At 43.3% G+C, this 25,042-nt stretch overlaps 1 protein-coding gene across 3 annotated transcripts in view; it reads right to left on the bottom strand.

The window, feature by feature from the left end:
* DOCK1 (dedicator of cytokinesis 1) overlaps window positions 1-25,042 on the bottom strand; it is a 480,997-nt gene that overhangs the window by 175,234 nt on the left and 280,721 nt on the right. For all 3 annotated transcript variants that reach the window (XM_072972106.1, XM_072972107.1, XM_072972108.1), the window contains exon 28: window positions 3,026-3,127. In XM_072972106.1, coding sequence (XP_072828207.1) covers window positions 3,026-3,127 — 102 coding nt within the window. The remainder of the gene's footprint in view (window positions 1-3,025; window positions 3,128-25,042) is intronic.

The raw sequence follows: 25,042 nt of genomic DNA, 5'->3' as shown, positions 1-25,042 counted from the left end.
CTTCCACAATCCTCTCCTTTGCACAGAACGCTTCCTGAGCACCTGACTCAGCCAGCCTGGCTGCTATACAAGGACCATCCTTCTGGACCATGGCTAACCTGGGTTATCTGACGGACTCCCTGATTACCTGTAATAATCTCCACTAGCCTGGGGGCCACAAGAGCAGGACCTGTCCGCTGTCACTTCCTCCACCTTGTTAACACAAAGTTGGTCTTCAGTAAATCGCTATTCAATGAATTCACTATCAAAGGATTCTGCACCCTAGACTTATCCAGTCTACAGAGTCTTTTTATAAAGTTTCATTTACAAGGAATGGCCACAAGAAATAAAGAAACAGATGCTCATTTCCATCACACAGATGATTAGATAAAGATGTGGGGGGGGTGTACACATATATATGTATATATACAATGGATTACTATTAGGCCATAAAAAAGAATAAAATAATTCCATTTACAGCAACACGGATGGACCTGGAGATTGTCGTTCTAAGTAAAGTAAGCCAGAAAGAGAAAGAAAAATACCATATGATATCACTTATATGTGGAATCTTAAAAAAGAAAAAAAAAGACACAAATGAACTTTTTTACAAAACAGAAACATATTCACAGACATAGAGAATAAACTTACAGTTACCAGGGAGTAAACGGAGTGGAAAGGGATAAATTGGGAGTTTGAAATTTGAGGATACACACTATTACATAGAAAATAGATAAACAGCAAGTTTCTACTGCAGAGCACAGGGAACTGTATTCAATGTCCTATAGTAACCGAAAATGAAAAAGAAAATGAAAAGGAATATATTGTGCTGTATGCCAAAAACTGTTTCCTTGTTTACCTATTTTCTATATAGTTGTGTGCATCTGTTAATCCTAAACTCCCCATTACCCCTCCCCTCCAGCCCTTAACCCTTTGGTAACCAAAGTTTGTTTTCTACGTCCAGGAGTCTGTGTGTGGTTTGTACATAGGCAGTAATCATGAGGGGACGAAGAGTACAAATGCGGGGTGTCATTCTCTTTCTTTTCTGGTCTTTCCACCTCATGTTGTGTTCCACTCTCTCACTGTCTTGGGGTCCGAGGGCCACGTGAGAGGCTGCACAAGTGACAGCTCTGAGGCATGCGACTTTGGTGTTGATAATAGCTGTGATTTTATGTCGGAATGACTCATCCAACTTTCAAAAAAGGGCTAAATTTGAAAACCTGAGGTAGCACTTCATACGAGGAAGCAGTCTTGAGAAAACGATCTAGGCTCTCTTCCTGTTGCATTACTAATTATCCCCCAATTACTTAACACGAAATGATCTTTTATTTTTGTGAGCGGTTTTCAGAGCAGAAAAACAGTCAGTCTCCGAGTGGAGTTAATAGATAGGGACACACTTTACAAAGGTTCCGACAGATGAACAACAATAAAAAGGGTTTACCATCCTTGTAGTATGAATTCGTGATAGTCAAACCACAAATGCCGTTTTATCACGGAAATCAAATCGTCTGCAAATAGCTGATGCTCTGAACTACCGTGTCTAAGGAGACAACGTCCCTGGGGAAATCCAGACCACGACACGTACCGAGTATCTGGTGGCCGCTCCACACACAGAGAGAGGGCACACACTTGGAATCCAGCAAACGATGGTCATTTTCAAACACCATTTTGTATAATCACTTTCCACGACACACTGAAGCTCCCTATCAACAGCACCACTTAGTAACTTAAACACTTTTAACAGTTTTCAGGTGTCATAGGACTTGGATCACATGACTGTTCTGATAAAGGGCAAATTATTAACTGGGGTCTTAATGTGTTCAGCATGGCTAATGCTTCTCACTCAGAAAACTTTATTATTCAGCCTGACCTGTGGTCCAAGAAATTGTTCACGTGGGTTCAGCTACACTTACGCTTCCACTGATCAAGACAGGGTGGAGGGATACACGCGGCCTGAAGTGTTTCACATCTCAAATCTGATTTTACGAAGCCATGATCACTGAAGACTCACAGGATAGAAATGTGGTACACATGACACCGGTCAGTATACCCCTAAGTTAAACTGCTCGTTAATATTAAAAAAATAAAACTAAACACACAGACACACAAACACATACACATTCCTGCTCCTTGACTTTTATTTGAGGAAAACTGCTGTTTCTTAAAGCATAGATTTTTGTCTCCTTAGAAATTTAAATACATATATTCGTTATTATTTATTGTAGTACTGTATATAGAAATTTAAGTATGTACACCTGCACACCTGTATATAGTAACAATTAATAAGGTAGTTTTTTTATTAGAATTAATCCCTTTGTAGAAAGTATTAAATGCATTGTCCTCTTCCCATCCCTTAATAAGACAAATGTCACTGCAACCAACCTTGTCCTACAAACACCAGTAGAACTTGCTGTCGTCTGTGAGATCCAGGGGCCTTAGAAATGGAATCTGTGCTCCCAGACACCAGAGTTGAGGTGAACCTCTCCTCGGGGACCCTGCGGACACATTTTGGTCGCAGCTTCGCAGGGGACATGTCTGGTGGTCAGGGACATAGCCCCTAAGCGATAAATCCGCCTCTATCGTACTTTTCCTAATTAAACTCCATCACAGTTGTACCAAGGGGGACTAGAGAACTATTTCGAGCAAAGCTAATGAGCTTCCATGATTAGAGCTAATTAATAACAGAGCACGACTTAAGGCTGAAAATGCTCTCTGGCTTCTGCTATTGAAAGTCAATCAATAAATGTACTGGAGTTATGGTAACATCTCCACATTTTCCATGACTCCAAAGCATGGGATAGAAAAGAAAGGAAGTTCTCTGGGCTGACACCCTGAGTCGCTCCCAGGTCGGCACGAGGAGCCAGTGTGCACGCCAGGACCCTTGTCTTCCTACAAACACACCTTTAGTTACACCGTCCGAGGTGGCTTGTGAAGGCAGGTGCAGGCAAGTCCAAAATCATATTTTAAATAGAAATATTTACATCAGTGTCTTTTCAAAAAGGCTGGCCTCGACACACGGTTATATGAAAGTCAAAGTTACACTCACCACCACGTCTGTCCTCATCTTCCCGAAAGTCTTGATTAAATGGGCGTAATGATAATCTTCCATTTGCCGTAAAATAGCTGTCATACAGGCCACAAAGTTCCCCTGGAAACAAATCAGAAGGCACGATTAGACGGGGGAGAGCGACACTCACGGAAAAAGGAGATGCAAACAGAGCCTGGGGTCAAAGCCCGTCAGCGAGAAGCCGGGAGCGTGACTGGCCGGCTAAGGACCGGGCACTCCAGCCTCACCACCTTCTGCTACCAGTCCCTCGCTCTAACTACATCCAGTGCTGCCTGACAGATGGCTGTCCAGTCTGGAGAAAACAAGTCCTAAATATTTTTGCATTAAATATGCAAAAATGAAAGACAGGCTTGAAATCACCGCCACTTGCGTTTTGTGCTCTCTGCCAAGTCGCTGCCCTCACTATCAGACGCAATGTGTGTGCAGCCCCTCCTCTTGGGCTGCGGCAAAGAGAGGGCTTTTATTTCTCAAAATCTGCCTGTGTCCCCCTTGACCAATTTGAAGGCAGTCACCACTGACTCCACAATGAGTTATGGTCCAATTCTCCTCCAGGAGGAGAATGCGAGGAGGAGGGCAGCCTCATCAGAATGTAAAGTGGGAGAGATGGGGACTTCTCCTCCCAGGCAGAGCCGGGAGGAAAGTAAACGAAGGAGGGAAAAGAAACCAAACCAAATCAATACATGGAGAAAGTAAGGGGCCAGGGCACTTAGCAACAGAAGCAGCCAGGGTGCGCGTGGCTGCAGGTGTGGACGGGTTTGTGTGCGCAAGTCTGTGCATCTGTGTGTGTGTGTATGTGTGGGGGCCAAGGGGGATTTGGTCTGGTGGGTAGTCAGGCGGTTAAACAATCCTGTTGCCGTTAACTGCCATGGATCACTTCTGAGGTTCATGGCTAAGAACTTCCTAAAAGCCTTTCTTGATTTTAAATAATTTTCCCCTAAATTAATGACATTTCAAAAAACGTGGCACATACGTTTTCTCCCACTAAACCAGTACAAGTCTGGCAAAATTATAGGAGGAGACATACTTTGAGACATGCCCCTAATTCTGCCTTATTAAATGAGTTCACAAATTGCATTCTTTCACTAACTCTCCTTTTACAAGCAATATATTTGAACGCCTAAGTGTCTCTTGTATTAATTTCAAATGTACTCTCTAAAGTGAAATGCTAAAGTCCAGTTTTTTTCTGATCCATTTTATAGCTGTAATATACATGTATGCTTCAGATGAGTCCCCAGAGGGTACATTACATAAGTTGAACAAATACATTAATGATAATATGGTATCTTCCATTTGCCCAGAGACGTACATTATTTGAGAATGATGATAATTACTGAGATTTAGATTCCAAGTTGGTATTCAGGGAAAGAGCTAAGTAATGCTGGTTTTACATTGAAGGAAGGATCTGTAAAATGGCAAAATGTCTATTTATGAATATGAATTTTTAAAATTTGTAAATATTTGGCATCCCTTGAGTTCAAGAGGAGCTACATTTGTATCTTCTTAACACTTCATGAGATGCCATCTTTTGGATGACGGTCTTCACAATGTTACATGCTGTTGGATTACGATGTGTCAGGCACTGTGCAGATTACAATGTGTCAGGCACTGTGCTGCAGCCATTAGAATCATGGCTCCATTCCATCACACCACAGATTCTCTTCTTGTCCCATTTTATAGGCAGTAAAACTGAGGCTGAGAGCTGTTTCCCTCTCAGTGAGTATATCAAAAACCAGCTGTGAACTCAGCACACCGACTACAAGTTGGATGCTTACCAGCGGAGCTAATTTTCCTCCTTTTTTTTTGGTATGTTGAAGTATAGTTAGTTTACAACACTGTGTCAATTTCTGGTTTATAGCATAATACTTCAGTCATATATGAAAAAACATATATTCATTTTCATATTCTTTTTCACCATAGATTCATTTTTCATATTCATATTCTTTTCTACCAAGATATTGAATATAGTTCCCAACATTCCTCTTATCTTTTTAATTCTTCTTCCAAGAAATCTGAGGTCCCTGCCAATGGCCAACAGGAGGCAGAGACTCCCTTTCCTGCACTTCTGTGGTCATCAGAGAACGCTGGGAAGAAAACACAGAAATGTAAAGATGGCCATAGACAAGGCCCCACTGTCTGCCCTGAGCGGGACTTTCCCTACTAGACCAGGCGCTTTTCTAGAGCAGGAAAAGGCCTCTGTTGGTCCCGGTGCACCTGGCAGGAGCTCGTATTCATTTTCTGCAGGTTAAAAGAGTAAAAGAATAGGGCCTGACATGGTAGAATCACCGAAATCAAAGTCAGCTACATAGAATTAGAAGCAATAAACCTATGTACCGTCCTAAAAATACTAAGCTGAAAGTAGAAAGAAAAGAAGACCCCAGAGCAGTCTTGAAAATGCAAAGGGCATGAGTACTGAGTAATATTAATGAAAAAAAAAAAAAAACTAGTTCATCAGGAGCCCAGCCAGACACTCACACAGGTGACGTGGACATACTCAATTTAGGCAGCAGAATGCCATATAATGCTGAAAAATTCATGCAAGGCAAAGGCTAGGGGAACTGACACAACGCAGAGAATGAAAAACTGAAGAGAACAGAGCAATTTCCATAAAGCAAGTCTTGGGAATCCTTCAGTGGCGGGTAGGAGGCCTTCTTGTGGAAGGGGACCGTCACAGAGAGAGAAACTAAATCTTAACAGCAATGGGAAGTGACTGGAGTAGCTGGGGAAGGGGACCAAGGGAGGTCATCATCACGAGTCAGAGGTCCAAAGGACAGGAGGTGCAAATGAGCTCTTTACATAACCTAAGGAAGTGTTCCAGAAGCAGAGTTCAGCCTTTCCTTTCTTAGAGGAACCAAGTCTTGCTACTTTGGTCCTTTCCTAAGCTGAAGCTGTGGACCTCACTCCCAGAGAGGTAATACGCCTGTCAGATTTCATAGAAATGCCCCTCCCTTTCCTTTGGGATGGAGTCCCATCCATGGGGCCAGTATCTTTAGAGAAGAAAGTGGCGGACACCATGGAACGAGACTGCTCTCCGCGGAACCCTGCAGGGCAGGCTGGCGGGTTCTGAGGGCAGATGCAGTAGGTGTGTAGAAGCTGCATTTGAAACCAGCAATATACTAGAAACAGGCACGGGGTAGAACGGTGAAAAGAAACTTATCCTGTAGGCTCAGAATAAAATCACTCTTCTGTGCTTTTCAGTTGATTTATTTGAAATGCATTTAGAAGTCATGGGAAGCTTTTATCTTACACAGTGGGTAGGCTGGCAGTAGGCTGGGGATGATTGTGCAGAATTCCTCCTGGAACCTGAGCCTGGGGGCCGGGTTCCAGCCCCAGTGGCTGGGTAAAAATGAGTAAATAAATAAAAATAACACATATCCCTTATGGCTTCAAAGAGATGCAAAAGAGGAGCAGAGAAGTGAGGAGGCAGAAAATTTAAAAACCAGGACACGGAAGGCCTCATAAACAAAAAAAATGTGAACTTCATTAGTAATCAAAGATGAAAATGGTATATCATTATTTGCCTGCCAAAATAGCAGAAGAGTATTTAAGTGGTGATAATGGTAGCAAGGACGCAGGGGATGAGCGCTCTTACACGCCGCTTGTGGGAGCACAAATTGCTATAACCTTTTTAAAAAGCGATTTGGCAACAGGTCTGAAAAGTCTTGGGAGAAAAATACTCATCTCCTCAGGATAATTCGACTTCTAGCGATGCACCTAAGGCAGCCATTCAGCACGAGAAACGTTAAGCCCAAAGACGTCCCGTTGCATCCGTGAAAACATTTAAATGTTCAATAGCTGGAAACCGTATAAGTCATATGGTATTTTGTAGGATTCTGAGATACGATGCAGGACGCCCAGTTCGATTTGAAACTCAGATAAATATGCCCCAAATATTACCTTGGAAATGTTGCATGAGCCAGTCCTACACTAAGAAAATCATGTGTTGTTTATTGCAAGTTCAAATTGAACTGAGGGTTCCGTATTTTTATTTGCTAAACCACGCGGCCGCACCATAGGGGCAGTGATTAAATATTGTGCAGCCTTTAAACATTAATCTTGAAAAGAGGAAACACTTCAAGAGCACGAGAAAATGTTCACAGATGAAAAGCAGAGCTAAGTACGGTACGTATTTCAGCAAAATCAAGAATACAGCACAGGAAGTAAAATAAATAAAAAGAAGAAACAGCTAGAAGAAAAGATACAAGAGAGTCACTGGAGTGGGAGAATGACCCCAGGTTACTTTTATAAACAGGAAACATACTAGTATTTTAAAAGGTGGTCCTAAGAGAAAAAGATGAGTTCTCCTCTTCCTGCCCCTGTCCTGAGTCCCCACTTCCCACGCGCTTATCCTCAAAACTCTCCTTCACGGGGCTCCCCGGTCCACAGGGACCAGGTCACTGTTCTCATGGCTCCTCCAGCCCAGGACTGACCTTGCCTCTGAGCCCTCCAAGAACTAACCCCGCACTCCCCGTTTGACATCTGCATGGGACCCCAGTGCTCTGGGCAGGTGGGTGGGTAGAACGGAGGACACGTAGACTGGAGCACTAGTGGTGGCGCAGGGGACACAGGCAAGTGAATATAAGATGTCACTATAGAATACATAGACCAAAGGGTTGAAAAAAAAAAAAAAGAACAGATTTTGGAGAAAGGGAACATAGGATGAGTCCTTTTAAACAGTATCTTTTGTCCTCTTTGCCCAGTTCAAGGTCTAAGAAAGAGCACATGAACTAGAAGGACAAAGTCCAAGGTTTTTAATTCACGGTCCTGAGTTGTGAAGATGCACCTCCTTTACATAATAAAGTCAGACTGAGCTCTTTGACTCGAACAGTAAAGTATGAAACGGCTCTTTGTAGTTCTGTCAACCAGTCCAGAATGCTTCCTAGGACCCTGGGGCTCACATTTTGCATGGGGCACGTGGGCCGGGCAGAAACTTTAACGCTCTTCCAAGTGCTCAAAACACCCAGGGATTTTGGAGCAGGTCCACATGAAAAAGCCGTTGGAGCTGCAGGAACACGGAGTCTGGAGGGTGGGCACCAGGTTTGAATAGGAGGAAAATTCCATTTAACTGGGGATTCCACTTCATGATGGCCAGTGATGACTTGTGAAAAGTTCTAAACATGCTTTCACACAGGCAAGCACTCTGAAGAGGAACAATCATTTATATGTTTCATTTCAAATATATCGATGAAAACAAACCTGATTCATAATCATCAATAAAAATGAAAGAAAAAGTGGGGGGAGGGTATAGCTCAGTGGTAGAGTGTGTGCTTAGCATGCACGAGGTCCTGGGTTCAATCCCCAGTAGTTCCATTAGAATAAATAAATAAATAAACTTTATCCCTCCCCATTTTTTTTTTATTACAGAGAAAGTAATCTTCCAGTGATATTGCTAAATGAATCATAGTGAAGGTGGGAAGATTTATGACTTGGTGGATACTGAATGACTTTCATTTTGGGGGACATTCCAGCCAAAGATCAATGCTCTACAGCAGCATTATGAAGACAAGAATATAGAGAAAGGGGATGTAGCTGAGAGTCAAACCCTCTATTTCAGAGGCAGATGTGGCATGAAATAAACCCCTGTATGGACAAGCTCTTGGACAGGTAAGACACAAGCCCCTGAGAGCACCAAGGCTTTTTGTTTTCGAGAAGGAACGCCAATGGTGAAATGTTTAACGTTCCCATTGGCTATGAGGAAATTTAAAAGAGAAAAATAGGGAATCTAAAAAGATAACAGAAGGAATATCTCAAAATGTCATTAATTGGCCCATAGTTTTCTCCAAAGTTTCTGCAGAGATGATGTTTGTGAAAATATACTTAGGGGCTTCTACACAGCAAATGAAAAACAATTCAAAACATGCCCTCATCTGTTTCCTCACTGAAAACTGACAATAAGGAACATTTTTTAAGTTCACAAACCTACAAAGACCCAGAGAATGAAAAGAGACACAGCTGCAGACATGACAATTCTGGAAGGTGGCAAGTGCGTGCAGGGCTGGCTACCGGCTGCTCCGGAGGAAGCAAGGGGGTGAGTATCTACCAGGACTCCTGTTGATTCTGGGCACAGAATCCTAGGAAGGGTCAGAAATTGGACATGCCAGGGACTCAGAAAGGGAGGCACATGTGAGTAGTAAGTTAAGAGCACTGATGTCTTTAAAATGTGAGCAGTATGCCCAGTGCCAGCATGCCCACCAAAAGGAACCTGCTCACTCCCAGCTGGGAACCATGTGTTTATCCTCTGGACAAAGCAGAAGAGGCAGCGTGGCCAGCGCCTGCCTGAGACTATCCAGTGATTAGAAGCCAATCACTGCAAATTCTCTACTCTCCGCTCTGATCAGCTCCCAGGAAAGCAGCAAGGAATTTTCAACTAAGCCCTTCCTTCTGCCAGGCTTCGTCCTAAACTAAACTGAAACAGGAGGCTGAAAAAATCCTCTTTGGAGAAACTGACCAGCCCAACAGCATAACCCACTAACCTCCCACCGAGATTCTGACAGTGTGAAAAGCTCAACTCACATGGGCTTGCCATGCAGTGAAGCCCACCAGCCTCCAAGCTCCGTGCACACATGGCAAACAGAGGGTCTGATCAAGGCCGCAGTGCCTCATGAGTGAAGTCAACCAAGCATTGATAAAGGAGACCAGAACAAACAAAAACAGAAGCCAGAGGAATGGAAGAATATTTAGAAAATATAAGAACATTCAAAGAGCTATCATTATGATCCTCAGGTAGGTAAGAGATTATATTCCTAAAACAAGAACATAATGTTATGAAAAGAAAAAAGGAACAAAGACAAAGAAAGGTTTTTGGAATACTTAAGCTGTATAAACAGAAATAAACATTTTAATAGAAGTGCTGGGATATAAAACTAATGAAATCCTCCAGGAAGTTGAATAAGAAGGCACACACAGGGAAAGAGAGAGAGGGAGAGAGACAGAGAATAAAAACATCAAAGAATCCATTTGAGAAAATGGATATCTAATGACAAGGAATTCCAGAAAGAAAGAACACAGAAAATGGAGAGACAAAAGTACTTTTACAAAATGATAGAAGACACATTAAAAAACGATTAGAACTAGAAAATGAGTTCATCAGATTGCAAGATACAGGATCAAAACACAAAAATCACCTGTCTTCCTATGCATTAACAATTTTATCCAAAAATAAAATTCATAATAGAAAATCCATTTACAAAAACACCAAAAAATGCTTAGGAATAAATTTGACAAAATTATGTAAGACTTGGACCCTGAAAACTACAAGGTAGTGTTGAAATAAATTAAAGAGGACCTAAATAAATGGAAAGGTACCCCATGTTCATGGACTAGAAGACATAATATTAAGATGACTATACTCCCCGAATTGATGCACAGACTCAACGCAATCCCTAAGAGGCCGAGTTCCCCTGAAACTGAGGTCCTCAGCCCAGTTTATGATGAACTTCTACCCAAAATGCTACTCCCCTTGTCATCCAACACCTATTCCTCTCAAGATCAGGGCATCAAAGGAGAGGGGGGATTGCAACTAGCTGCAAGCCCCTGTGTTCCTGCCCTTTAAGTAAAAGGATTTGGTTTAGTCTCCTGGGCCTCCCCTGAGTCTCAGAGGGCTGGCTCAAGAGTTACTGATTAGCAAGATGGAAGATGTGGAAACCAAGAATACCCACTGGGCCAGGAAACTGGTGCTAACTTAGACTGTATACCAGCCACATAGCAGAGTCATGGAAATACCAGTCCCTTAAAAGAGGTAAAGGTCTGACACACAGTCTCAAGTCGCTTTTAAAGGAAGCAGACCCTCCCAGATGGAAACTGCTGGCTGCCAGCACACAGACCCCAGGTGGGTGGGAACCAGACAACTGGTGACACTCAAACCTTCACTCTGATGCCAACCAATCTGGGAATTGAGCACAAGCTGATCACACATCCTCCCTCACGCTGCCTCTAAAACCTCTGTCTCCTAATTGGTAACTTGGAGATGGTCTTAGGACATGAGTCCACCATCTTCCCAGATTGCTGGCCTCCTGAATAAAGCAACTTTTCCTTTTCCACCAACACTTGTCCTTCGAATATTGGCCAGTCACCAAACCTGGGTCCTGTACCAGCCTCATCTGGTCACACCTATCAAAATTCCAGCTGGCTGCTGGACAAAAATTGGCAAGGCAGTCACAGATGACCAGATTTTGCATGACTCCACTTCTAGAAAATGTCCAAGGTAGGCAAACCTATAAAGGCACGAAAGTTAGATTCGTGATTTCCACTGGGGGCTTGGGGGAAATAGGGAGTGACTCCTAATGGGTATGGGTTCCTTTTGGGGTGATGACAATATTCTAAAATTTATTATGGCAATAGTTAAACAACCCTGTGCATACTGAAAACTCTTACATTGTTCACTTTAAGTAGATGGACCTTATGGGATACAAATGATACCTCGATAAAGCTGTCAAAATTTTTTCAAATAAAAATTAACCAAACAATACAGATAATTTTTCTAAAATGGCACACGTACCCAGAATGAAACGGCCCACTGAGTGTCAAGCATGATCAAGACTCATATTTGCAAGAGTTTGGAACACTGGGGATAAAACAAGGATTCTCAAACATTCAATGACAAAAGAAAAGCAGAAAGAGTTGCAGGTGTGGATCAGGAATTGATCATGGAGAGGACGGTGCAGGGAACATCTTTTTCTCAGGACAAAGCAAACTATTCACCCTTGTAAACCAAGTAATGTACTACTCCGATTTAAAAAAATAATAATGTGCTCAGAAAAGTCCATGCGAGTTCCAGGATCCTTGTGAAGTTTTTCTTTCCTTTCAGATTTGTGAAATAGATATGAGAGAGTATTTTCCACCTGTGCTTTGATTTCTTCACTTACTCATTTTCATACCACATGAAACTACCTAACCCTTTTAGGATGGGGTGGGGGGTGTTTAAGGAAGAAAGGATAATTGAAAATGCAGACAAACGATGTTGTAAAATGAAGAAGACAGGATGCCTTGTGAAATACAACAGAAGGCTCAGGATTCACTGCTGTTCTTTGCAGAGTGTTTTATGTCTCATTAACTAATGATGTGATTAAGTATAAGATATAATAAAAAGGCTGAATCAGGTACCATGTTAACACGAAGATTCTTGAAAAATGGATAGTCACTCACATCATTTGAACTTATGACACCTTTCCCAGAAATACAAATCAGGGTAAAATTGAGGGCTGTGTTCTGTTCCTTTTCTCATTTAAAGATAATTTCAGTCCCATAAATCTTTGATCCAATGTATGGTTAATTTTTACTCATTTAGTTTTCAGAATACTGTGATTCCTGATTTTGTAAAGAACCATAGAGTGAAGAATGTTTGTAAAAAGAAGCTATACAAAATTAAAAGTAGTGTGATTCAGAAACTAAACCACCGTCTTCTGTGAGCTATTTCCAACTACTAGCAACAAAATTAAACCTGTACCTTAAATTTAAATTGGGTGCTTAGTTGAATTCATAGAGTACTAATATTTCATACCATTGCAGACATTATAAGGAAAGAAATCTAATTTTAAAAACAAAATCAATTTCAATTTTATAGTGGCAGTAATTGTAGGAAGATGTTTATAGGCCAAATACACCAAAAGGGAATATCTGGATTTCACATAACCCATAACTATTATTTGCTGCTTATCCAGTATAATAAATTAAACACATATTCACACTCGGTATGAAGGATAAAAATAAATTACAATCACATTTTATGTATACAACTACACTCCATGGTACAGGGGTCAAGACTATATACTTTGTATACAGTTTCTTGATATAATTCATTTGTTGCTAACACAAGTCAGAGAGTAAAGCAGAAAACTTTATATTTATTTTCATTAACTCAGTCAATCAGATACTATGTATTAGAGCCTTAGAGAGTTTAGGATTTTCCCAGTTTTGTCCCGTGATGTACAGCACCTGTAGATAAACGGTAACAGAATAAGAATAACTCCGTCTTAATAACATTTGGCCATTGAAGGAAGATGGATATGCCTGAACATTTTTAAAATTGACTTCTGTCCGTAAGGACACTATTATCACCAGAGTTATAGATTAAAGTTGAAACTCTTTCTTGGATAAAATGAAATTCCTCTGTATGAATCATAAAAGGATACTGTCTTCAATATTATTTATTTTTGATGAGCTTTGAGAAGAAAGCTATGTCACATACCAAGTATTAAAAAAATAATGAATCTTAAAGAGCATAAAGCATAGTTTGGAATAGGAGATTATTGCAGAATAGAAATAGAGATAATCTCATTTATAAGACATTACTTCTTAGGAAATAGTTATTTATCCCTAAATACATACATCAGTTGTGTGCAGCTATATGCTCAAAAGCACCACATCACGATACATCACCCGCAGCTTCTCTGGTTACCACTACGTAAGCCCCCAAAAGTGATGCTGTTGCTAAGGGCCTTGGTTTTATTTTCAAAACCTCCTACTATGGGGAAGTGTGACTCAGTTGGGGAGGACCCAAGAGAAACTTTGCAGAGCAATGTCCCTGCCTAGCAGGTGTGTAAGAAAACAGCGAGCAAGAAGCACATGCCCCTGGGGCTCCACGTCCACCCCGTCTCCCCTGTACCACTGCCCTGAGGAAGCTGAAGGTCCCCAAGATTCTGAGGAAATGAGGCCACTTGGAATATGCCAGAAGAAAGTGAAGGGATAAGGCCAAAATGATGAGAAGACTCAAAATGGTACAGAGTATTAACCAGTAAAAACTCAGCAGACACTCAAAGAGCAGGTGCTGTGCTGAAAGCGTGGGGTTCCGGGCGTGGTCAGAGGGTGAGCCGCACACAGCCCCGGCCAGGGTGAGCCCGCAGGGGCTGGGACACAACGCTCTCCCAGACCCATGGGACCGAGTCAGAAGGACACGGGAGGGCGCTGGAGGGGGTTCCCCTGGCCACAGTGGGACAACTGAGACAATCTCAGTGTCAAAAGGAACACTGAGAGCAGTGGATTAGAACACTGGGAATTCTGAAAAGTCCATGAGTCAATACTGACACACAAACAACGGTACTGGGGGTTGAGGGAGCGTTGGAATAAAAGGCAAAGGGAAGGCTCTTCCTCACAGACCAAAAAGTGCAGGACAAAGTCAGGAAATCAGTTTCCACTCCTAAAGGGAAGGCTGATTTCAGCAAGGATCCACGATGGAGGCTGAAAATGTCAGGTCAAAGGGCCTTGGGGAGGAAGCTGCTCACTCAGTCTGAGCGCATCACCCCGCCCATTCTTCCTCATTACTGTCTGGGCCCCCTGGTGTGATGGAATGTGAAGGACACATTATCCCTGAGTAGTATCTTGTGCCAAAAATGTTAAAATCTTAGGGCAATGAACTGAAAGACCCAGGTTATGGGACACTGGACAAGACAACTGGCCTGGGCTCTTTAAAAAAGTCAGTGAGGATAAAACAGATAAACAACAAGCTTATACTGTACAGCACAGGGAACTATATTCAATATGTTATAGTAACTTAAGGTGAAAAAGAATATGAAAATGAATGTATGCATGTTCTTATATGGCTGAAGTCTTGCGCTGCACACCAGAAATTGACACAACATTGTAAACTGACTATACTTCAATAAAAGTATATTTTAAAAAAAAAGTCAATGAGGAAATTTCATTCGGAGGAAATATTAGATCATATTAGGAAACTGTTAATTTCTGTAGATGTTCTGTGGACCAGGTGGCAGAATTATTCTTAGGAGATGAGAGGAATAACTAGGGATGATGTGTTGTGATGTCTGTGATGAACTTTTGGTGAAAAAAACAAGCTTACAGTTCATATCTACAAATTTACAAACACACAGTGAAGGAAGGGCAGGGTTAAAGCACATGTGACAAAGTGTTAGTAAGCAGGGGTCTAGTTGACGGCTATTTAGCTTTCGACTGCAATCTTTGTTCAACATTTCCACACCGATGAAAACCTGTAAAATAAAACGGCTTCTCCCCACCGTCTGCCGGAGAAGACAGAGACACGTGACAACAATTCATTAAGACGCAAGGTTACAAATGTTGTAAGAGGGAGCTGTCACAGGCGAACAAGGGAATTCTAAGGAGGGAGTATTTCTTTTCCCATCAGAGGAACTATTACTGATCATAATCACTGGAATATAAGCGACGATTGAGATATTTTAAGACACAACTGGGGAGCAGGGAGGAGCAGTGGAGAGCCGCAAGCACCCCAAGCCCAGGAGTCTTCACTCCGGAAAATGTCTGAGGGGCGAAAACGTAACACGATGGAGAGTTTTACTGCCTTTGCGTATAAAGCTCCACCACACGCTCTCCTTAAATGCGAGAACGGTTCGTTTGTTTGGACGGCTCGCTGTGGATGTGTGTGCTGGCCTTGACAAAAATACTCTCCAAGGTAGGAAGAGGGACAATATCCCGTTTCCCTGCCAAGTACAGATCCTAGTGTCACTCGCGTTCCTTTCATTAGTTTACAGTACTTTTCTTCTTGTGGTCAAGGTTTACAGGTGTGCGTGTGACAGAAATTTAGCTTAGGAGACACGAGCGAAGGCTTCAGGGGCAGACACTTCAGAATAATCGCTCAGCCGAGATCAAGAACACTGTGTAAAGCAGAGCAGGCTCTTCGACCTGCGACTTTTTCAGGCACATGAAAACATTCTAAATCTTGTATTTGGTGGTGGTAACACAACTGCACACATCCTTCAAAATTCAGAACTTAAAAGCGTGGATTTAACTACATAATCTTAAATACGTATGTAGAAGGAAGAAAATTTGCATATTGTAAAATCCGCTCGCTACAAGTGGTATGCAACCAACAGAGGTATTTTAGTGGGTTCCTTCTTGCTCTCACATACATACAAACAGACGAGTTCTAATGCGCACGGGATCACACTGCAGTTACTGTAGCTCTGAAATGGTCCTGATGTGTCCAAGTACTCTGGGGTTTCGCCTTTTCCCTGAGTGCCCGTGCCAATTTATTCTTTCACATGAACTCTAGAAACACATTACTGAGTTTGAAACAAGTCCCACTGGAATGTAAATTGGGACGGCATTGAATTTTCAAATTAATTGAGAAGGCTCGTCGTACCAGCCGTCTCATTTACACGCACACAGCGTCTCTCCTTTTGTCCAAGTCTACTTTTATGCCATTCAGGAGTAGGTTTGTGGTTCTCATCCTATGGATTTTAAACGGTCCTTTTCTAGTTCCTATTGGGAGGAGAGCTTTTTTCCAAAAAGAAAAACTTTAATTTTTTCTATTTTTATTTGTATATTAGAGGAAACAATCGAATTTGAGGTATAAACTTTGTAATGGAACTTAGAGAACTCTGTCATGACTCCCTAGAGCTTTTGTTATGGGAGGGGGCGAGGGAAGATGTCAAAACCAACCAACCCAACATCTGTCGATAACTTCGTGTTGTCCTTTCCAGTCACTATGTCCTGTTTCTGTTTCTATATTTACTACAGAGGCTCTCACCACCCAGACGAAGTCCAATGGTAACAGTAACAGCCAGGATCTCTGTTTTCTTAGGACTTTAATGGGCATGCATGCTTTTAAGGTCTAATTTTTTATTTTTAATTTTTTAATTGAGATTTAATTGGCATAGTTAAGGCATACAATGTGCTGATATGATAATTTATATACTGCAATAGGATCACCACCTTACAGTTAGCTAAGACCTCTATCACATCATATAATTGCCATTTTTTTTTGTGGTGAGAATATTTAATATCTAGTCTCCTGGATATTGGCTTAAGAAAGACTTTATTGGGGGAGGGTATAGCTCAAGTGGTAGAGCACATGCTTAGCACACACAAGGTCCTGGGTTCAATCCCCAGTACCTCCTCTAAAGATAAACAAAATAAGCTCTAAAGATAAACAAAATAAGTAAACCTAACTACTTCCCCCCCAAAATAAAATAAATAAATCAAATAAATAGATACATAAATAAATAAAAAAGACTTCATCAGGTTAAGGAAAATTCCTAAGCTGGAGATCACTGATGACAAAGTATGTGAAGCTAAACAAATAGGGTTATGGATGTTAATACCCTATAAGAGCCTTATTACTGAAGAGCAGAAGGTTCAGCAATGAAGTTATGCATCAAAAGAACACACAGAGACGCTTTTAAACTCTGGGAAGAAAGGTGCTTCCCCCCAAAGTAAACATGAAAGGTCAAGCTTTAGTAATACAAAACTTAGAAGAGGGCCATCTCATTTCCCAGGAGGGGAATCATTTGACAAACAATGACAGAGGCTTACTGTGTATCAGCCAGTTTTCTCAAAGCCCCGTGAAGCTCCCATCTATTGGCTGTTGATAGGGAGCGTATTGTCAGCTACATTTAAACATCAGCTTCACTTGTCAGAGTTGAGGTGAAGTAGCAACTTAAGGAGACCCTCTGGTACCTGGAGTTAGGTACCATCATGACTTGGCAAGTATACACTGTAGATATTGTCACATTGCATTTTGCAAAAACAAGACAAAATCAAAAAACTTTCTCGATGTCCAGTTGTTGAGCAAAACACTCAAGGGGCTATTAATCAAAATACACGGCAAGTACCCAGAGTTACATAAACATTATTCACATCTCCAGTGTATTTCTGCACAGACGTAATGAAAATTCTAGACGAAGCCATTCCACTACTCTTATCAAAATTTAGAGCTGCTGTTTGTAATTACCAATCATAATGGTGACTGCCGCAATTTTAATTAGGGCATATAAAACCCTGGATTTTTGAGATTAATCTCCCTGAACAAAATTCATATATTTTGAAGATTTAACTTTTTAACATGACAATCATAGACATTTCAGTTACTTGACTCACGTGTACAAATAAAAAGGAACCACCACAAGTCACATCAATTTCCCTTCACCTGAGCCCGAAACTCTAATCACAAGTCATAGTGAGAAGATGTAAATTGGGAGCCACTTTTTGACAGATGTTCAGCCAAGATTTTTTATTTATTTTTTATTAATCTTGCTCAGATGAGATCTTAACAGCATGTAGTGGAAGGTAAGCCCACAAAGTCGTACCCTAATGACTAATTTTAATTACTTTCCCAAATCACTCCTTGTTTGCAAAATTGAGTATGTTTTTCACAAGCTAATTATCTGGCTACACAGTGAAGTTTGCAAAATGTAATGCTCCAAGTTCCTGCCTCAACAAGCAGCATATGAGATAATGAAGCCCAGTAGTTTTGAATTTAAATCATCTGTTTTGGTGTCATGGTGGGGCAAAAGCAGAAATCTAGGTTGAACGGTTAAAGAGAAACATGGTCAATAGGAGGTATGTGTTTGAAAGAATCGGAAACCTCACACAACTACGTGGAAAGGAAAGGGATTCTGGAAAGGAAATCACCATTATTGGGGATAAAATCATCACAAACCAAAAGCAAAATGCAGCGCCATCGTGGACCAGTGCACAGGCCTCCAGGGCCATCCAGGAGTTGCCCCACCCCTCCCCGGCCTCTCCCTGACTCTGCAGCTGATATGAGCTGAAGTGTGTGCCTCCCAAATTCACATGTTACTCCTAAAACCCCCCCGACCCAGAGCCTCAGAATGTGAATGTATTCAAAGGTGGTGTCTTTAAAGAGGCAAAAAAGGTAAAATGAGGTCCTCAGGGTGGACCTTCACCTAATATGACTGGTGCTCATTAAAGAAGAGCTTAGGACCCAGACCCACAGAGGGAGGACCATGTGAAGACGCAGCAAGCAGGCAGCCATCCACAAGCCAAGGAGGGAGACCTCAGAAGAAACCAGCTCGACTGGATACCTTGAACTTGGACTTCTGGCCTCCAGAACCGTAAGGAAATCAACTTTGGTTGTTGGAGACGCTTGCTCTGTGGCGTTTGCTACGGTGGCCCTAGGACCTGATAGAACCTCCTGCCCCTCATGGCTGCAGTCCCCCTCTCCACGGGGCCCTAGAACACGCCGGCTCCTCCCCTTAAGAGGCCGCCGGTGTCCTCTGTGTCCTCCGACGAAGGCTCCTCCCCACGAAGACGGCCTGAGCCCCGCCCTCCGCTCCTTCAGAGCGTGGCTCCAAGGCCCGCCTTCCTGGTGCTGAGCCAGCACGGCCCGGGCCCCGGCCCCGCCTTCTCCTGCCCCAGTCACCCTCACACACATCACATCGTCCACCTGCTTACTAGAGCCGTGCCTTATCAACGCTCCCCGCCGGAACAGGAGTCCCACGAGGGCAGGGATTGCTGTTTTCCTTGCCAACGGGCCTCTAATATCTAGAAAAGGTCAACAAACCTGTGACCAGACGGACTGAATGCCCATTCCGTTGTCATTAAAAAAAAATTAAAGTGAAAGAAAAGAAGGCCTGATACAAGCAAATAAAAATTACTCGGCCTGGCAAAGGCCATGATTCAAAATACGGAGAGAGAGATTCTAGCAATTAAAAAGAGAAGGCACTTCTCATCTAGTTCCCAGATTCTTTCCAGTCTTTGTAAAGGTCCCTGAAACCTACTGCTAAATAGCACCTGTTCTGAAGGAATTCAGGTGCCAAAGCATTTTTGACAATAAACTTGAGATGTGTGTTCTGAGACACTGACACCACCACCACAACTTTTTTGTATCTAGAAGTACCGGGTTCATGTTTGCACAATGTCTCTGGGGCGGGGATTGCCACGAGGGCGTCTGAACGTTGGAAACACTGAAGATGCACCATCTAGCTGCTCTCTAAAGAGCACTCTCTCTCCATGTCATCTGCTTTTCAAAGCAAATCTAAACCCTGCCCTGGAAAAAAGAACTGCCCGGTGAGTCTTTAAAGCAAACCTGCCCGGTCATTTAATGGCAACTGCATCAACAATGACAATCCGATACGCTGGAAAACGTGTGCAATGTGGACGTGGAGCGAACGCCCCCGGCCCCGTTGTAAGACAGAAGCATGGTCTCCGAGTCTATTAACTGGCGGCCACAGGTCCTGCTCCAGCACACAGGGCCAGCCGCGGCTTCCATCACAGGCGAAGCTTCACTCGTGACTCAGTCACGCCAGATCCTTACAAGCCTCCTTCAAATCCCAGGGCCAAGGCAAAAACCAAAGAGAGAGGGCTGGTAGCATCACAGGGCAGCCGTGCAATCCACAGCAACGAGGAGGCAGAAAAGCCCATTTTGCTAGCAGGCTTGTTACAGCGCTTGAGAGAACATTCTGCCCGGTGCACCGGGGTGCCCCCTGCCTCGCAGGATGGAGAGAGTCTTCCCGCCACGTCGGCGCCTGGGCAGCGCTGCTGTGACTCGGACACACCTTCCTGGAACGCCTGCCGGGCACACCTCACCTCCGCTCCATCAGGAAGGAGGGAAGTCGGGCAGCCCAATGATCCAGCTCCCCTCAGTCTACAACCTGCGAGCGGAATCCATCTGTAGGAAAAAGCAGGCACGGCAAACGTGGCTTGCTTTGAAATATTAAAATTATCTTCAAATTTCTAATATTTTCACATGACTTTGCCAGATGGAAAAATCTACTTGATGGCTACCAAATACCAGCCACAGGGCAGGCAGTCCAAGTCCAGGTAAGGGTTGGAAGGTTACCGAGGAGGAAGCAGCCAGAGCCCAGGGGAATCCAGCAAAGCGGGCTCCTGTAAGGCCCAGAAAGCCCTGCCTTTGCCACGTGTCTCTCGGAGGGAGCTGAGGGGGATGGCTGGGAAAGTCACCGTGAGACTTGGCTTCCGACACGACTGTGTCTGAGCCTCCGTGAAACCTCACCGTCAGTCCCCCAGGGGAAGAGTCACAAGTCAAAGGAGGCCTCACTCCGACTCCGCCAGCATGGCATGATGCACGAGGTGCTTTCTGCCTGCAGCCGTGACAGATGGACATCACTGTGGCTGTGCCCCTTTCTGTGTACCACCTTCCCGGGGCAAGAAGGAAGCCTTTTCCAATCAGAGGGCAGCATTTCCAGTCCAGGATGCGTAGGGGCATTTCCGTGGGGACAAGAATCAGTGTAACATGTCCAGACCACCCACTGCAGCTGAGCATCCCAGATAAACAGCTGCTGGAAGATGGTTCAGGATGAAGATAGTCGGGGCCTAGTGAGACGCTCACACCCATCTCATGCCTGCTTCCTGCCCATCAGACGGGTGCTCGGGGTGTGTCTGAGGACACAGAATGGAAGCCTGAGGAACACTGCTTGTCAAATGTGCCGGATGGCAATTGCTGCCTGCCATGCCCAGAGCCGAGGGAGGCCCACACGGCAGAGACCTCCAGCTCTCCTCTCACCTTCCCCCTGCCCTCAGGGGCTCTTAATGAGGGCCAGGTGTCTTCACCTGGCAAGTATATCCGTGCGGTCCTGACCCTGGAGCAACAGGACCAAAGACTGAGACAAACGCAACCGGTGAAGAAGAGGACGGGCAGGGCCACCGGCTACAGGTGTGGTCGGCAGTGACGGAGGGCTACACGGTGAGCGGCAGGAGTCAAGAATGGCTGCGCTGGGCGTCAGGGCACACAAGGACCTCGGGATCATCCACTCATATCAACAAACACACGCATGTCACTTGCTACAGGCCCAGTCCTGTGCTGGGGCTTGGAATATGAATAGAAATAAGCCGTCACGGTGCCCCTGTGTCTAGTGAGAAACGACCCATTAAATGAGCAGTTGTGTGCAGCGTGGCGGGGCCAGGATGGGGTGACACGGGTGCTTTAGGGGAACAGAGCAGGGGCACCGAGCCAGGTGGGAGTTGGGGTGGAAGCGGGAGAGATTCAGGCCAGGCAGAGGCTTCCCCAGTCACAATGGTGAAAGTCTCAGGGTCTGGGAGCTGGGAGCCTCTTACGGAGCTGATCAGAGAGGCAGGAAGTGGGACGGACGCAAAGGCAGGGCCATGAGTACCCGACAGGGGAAGCAGGGGGCTCTGGGCCAAGAAGACAATGGGCCTGGCCGGGAGCCCCTCCCCATCCCACTTTTACATTTGACCCTTCATCAGAAGCTAAGAAACAAGAGGCCAGTGGGGACCTCAGTGCTCGATTTTATTTGCCTTCGAGTTTCCTGTTTCTTACGCACGGTCATTCTACTTGCAGACTGGACGCTACTCTAGTCCACAAGCACCATCAACATGGTGGGGAAAGTTGCCTATTAGGGAAACGGCAAAGCACCGACAACTCTGGCGTTCACTTAGAAATGGGCTTACCGTATTAACTACTTCTTATGGGTGGCAGGTTTTATTTGGCTTTCTGTTTGCACACTCTTGTACAGGAATGCAACTGCTTTCCTGGCAATGACAGAGTGAGACAGTGAAAAAGGTACCTCTGCAATTCACAGGCGTAGGAAACAACCTCGTGGTTACCAGGGGGAAAGGAGGTGGGGAGGGTTACCCTGGGAGTTCCCGACTTGCAGATACTAACTACTATATGTCAAACGGATGAACAGCAAGGTCCTGCTGTACAACACAGTGAACTATATACAATACCTTGTAGTAGCCTATAATGAAAAAGAAAATAAAAGGAATATGTGTATGTATATACGTGTGTATAACTGAACCACTATGCTGTACACCAAAAATTAACACGTTATAACTCGACTATACTTCAACTAAAAAAAAAAAAGTACCTCTGCAGCAACTTGTAAATTTCTAAGCTCTGTATCCAACTGTTAGAACTCGGAAGGCTAACTTCTCTGCATTCTTCCAAAGCAAGTCTAACTCCTTGGGGGGAATTCCTTCAATCTAATTGCAGTTAATTAGATAAAACTGATTAAGCCCTGCATTTGGTTTCTGGCAGCCTGGGTCAACAGGAGATGGTGAACGGCATAAACAAAGAAGAGGACAGGTTTGGCTGCGTCCTGCCTTTTGTCCTGTCTCTGGGATTAAAAGGAAAGAGTGATGAGCAGAGAAAAGTCAAAATTTGCGCACCGGAGGACACACCGTGTGTTGACCTGTTCTCTTCGGGGAAGTCTTTGTACATACCCGCCTCTTGCCTGCAGCATTGATGGGGAAAGTGGGACAACTCTTTGCTTGACTGACTCAAACATACTCCTTTCCTGTCATTACCAATAAAACATTCTATTATGTGTGTGTGTGTGTGTGTGTGTGTCAGTTTAGTACTTAGAAAATTCAATCACCTGCTAACAAATTACAGCTCTTTTTCCATCAATTACTTTTCATATTTTTGACCCATGCAAACATGACTTCCAAAGCTCTCTACTTCAGATTTACTGGCAGAGAGAGAGCACACAGTTAATTGGTGGAAAATGTGAATTTCAGAATATATTTTGTAAACATAGGTTTTATGTATATAAAGTAACTTACTCAAAAATAGATTACAAAAATATATATGGTAATTTTCGGATACTTCTTGTTTAATGGTTACATATAACTTTTTTCTTATTCCCACAGCCCAGTTAATATATCCAAGTTCATTAAAATGCATTTAAACTTTCTACTATTTTGAGTTTCTGCAAATTTTTATTATATACACTCCTTCTTGCCCTCCCCCAAAACTCCTGCTTCATATTTTCATTTATTTTTATTTGAAATTCTTTATTACAAATAACTTAAGCCATGGTAAAAAAAATTATATGTGCATTTTAAAGCATTAGCATTTCTTAATAGTCTTTTTTCATCCTAAAAAACATGGCCCAAAGTTGTCTTTGGATATAATTAAAACAGGTTATCTTTTCTTATTAAATAATTAATGGCTTTTCAAAAAGCTGACTTGCCAGCGACAGAAAGTAAATACATAAATTTTTAAGGAGCATGTGAGCCCAAAGTACGGCTATAAACACATATCCAAGAAAACATCAGGATCCTATTTTTGTTGCGAGTCTCCAAGTCACCTGGATCAGCTGAGTGGCAGAAAGCAAACCCCAGCTGGCGGAACTCTCAGAGGGTTACAGTAGCTCCTTTCTCACTCAACAGCACTTCTCAGCATCATTTCACTCCATCCTTTCACCCTTGGGTGAGCCAGGAAACGTGGCGCCACCCCGATTCTCACGGTCAGCGAAGAATTCCTGGTTCCCCTGCGTACAAGGCGAGAGGGGTGGGCTAAAGGGGGGACCCAAGGAGAAAGGACCGGTGTCAGTAGAAAGGCCAGTGCCCTCCAGGCACACACATGGCTCAGCCGGGAGCTCAGTGCTCTCCGAGAGCTTGTAGGTGATGCTCAGCCTTCTCTACCGGTTCCCTGACGGAGGATAAGAAGTGTTCATATTCTACTAAAAAACTAGGGACTGAAGGAATATTAGCAAAATGGAATTAACAGGCTCAAAAAGAAAAGGGTTAAATAGCAGCACGCCATTAAATGAAAGGGCACTAAAAGACGACTTTGACAGGACTAATTGATTTTTAGCTTTCTAAACAATAAGCATCCAAAATTCAACAGTTAATTTTTTTTTTTGGTATATATTCCTACAACTAAGCCACTTCCTTTCAAAATATCCTCATAAGACGCTGGTTTCTGATGTTCCAAACTTTTCGTGGATCATTAAAATGAAATAATCAAACATGTTCATCACAGAGTGGTCTTCATGGTTGACTGCTTCGCTGTGACCCACGTGCCGCAGTCGTCTGAGGTGCTGATGGGGAAACTGGGCGAGCGCTACGTGTGAATGCACCTTGGCAACTTTTCTGTGTTCTACAGTATAAAGCAAATTTATTAAAATAGGAGAAAAGGCAACACCAAAAGTGGGGGAGGGGGAGTCTCTATCTAGAAAAACTGTAAAATTCATCAACCATGAAAACGTGTTTATTATGTAAAGACTTCTAATCAAAAAGATTAACAAAAAGACTCTTGCATGAGTCAGCCTAGTGCTGCCCGATGAAGTCCGTCCTCATGTCAATTCAACACACTCTGATCTGAGAAGTTTTTTAAAACTTGGATCCAAACACAAGCTTGAAAAGAGATATTTAAATTTCACAATCGCAGTGTTCGTGGGTATGCCAAACACTTCTGTAGTTCCTAGAAGCTTATGGCGAAAAAAGGCAAACTGCTGATCAGGCAGTGATGGGGGGACTTTTTGCAGAGATGTGGAGAGACGCATGACAGAAGATGATTTAGTAAGCAAATTATGCAATTACTTACAGCAGGCCACTGGT

Source organism: Vicugna pacos, chromosome 11 (genome assembly GCF_048564905.1).
Source record: "Vicugna pacos chromosome 11, VicPac4, whole genome shotgun sequence".
Lineage (NCBI taxonomy): Eukaryota > Metazoa > Chordata > Mammalia > Artiodactyla > Camelidae > Vicugna > Vicugna pacos.
The sequence above is the reverse complement of the archived record's forward strand: the minus strand, read 5'-3'. Positions and strand labels throughout refer to the sequence as shown.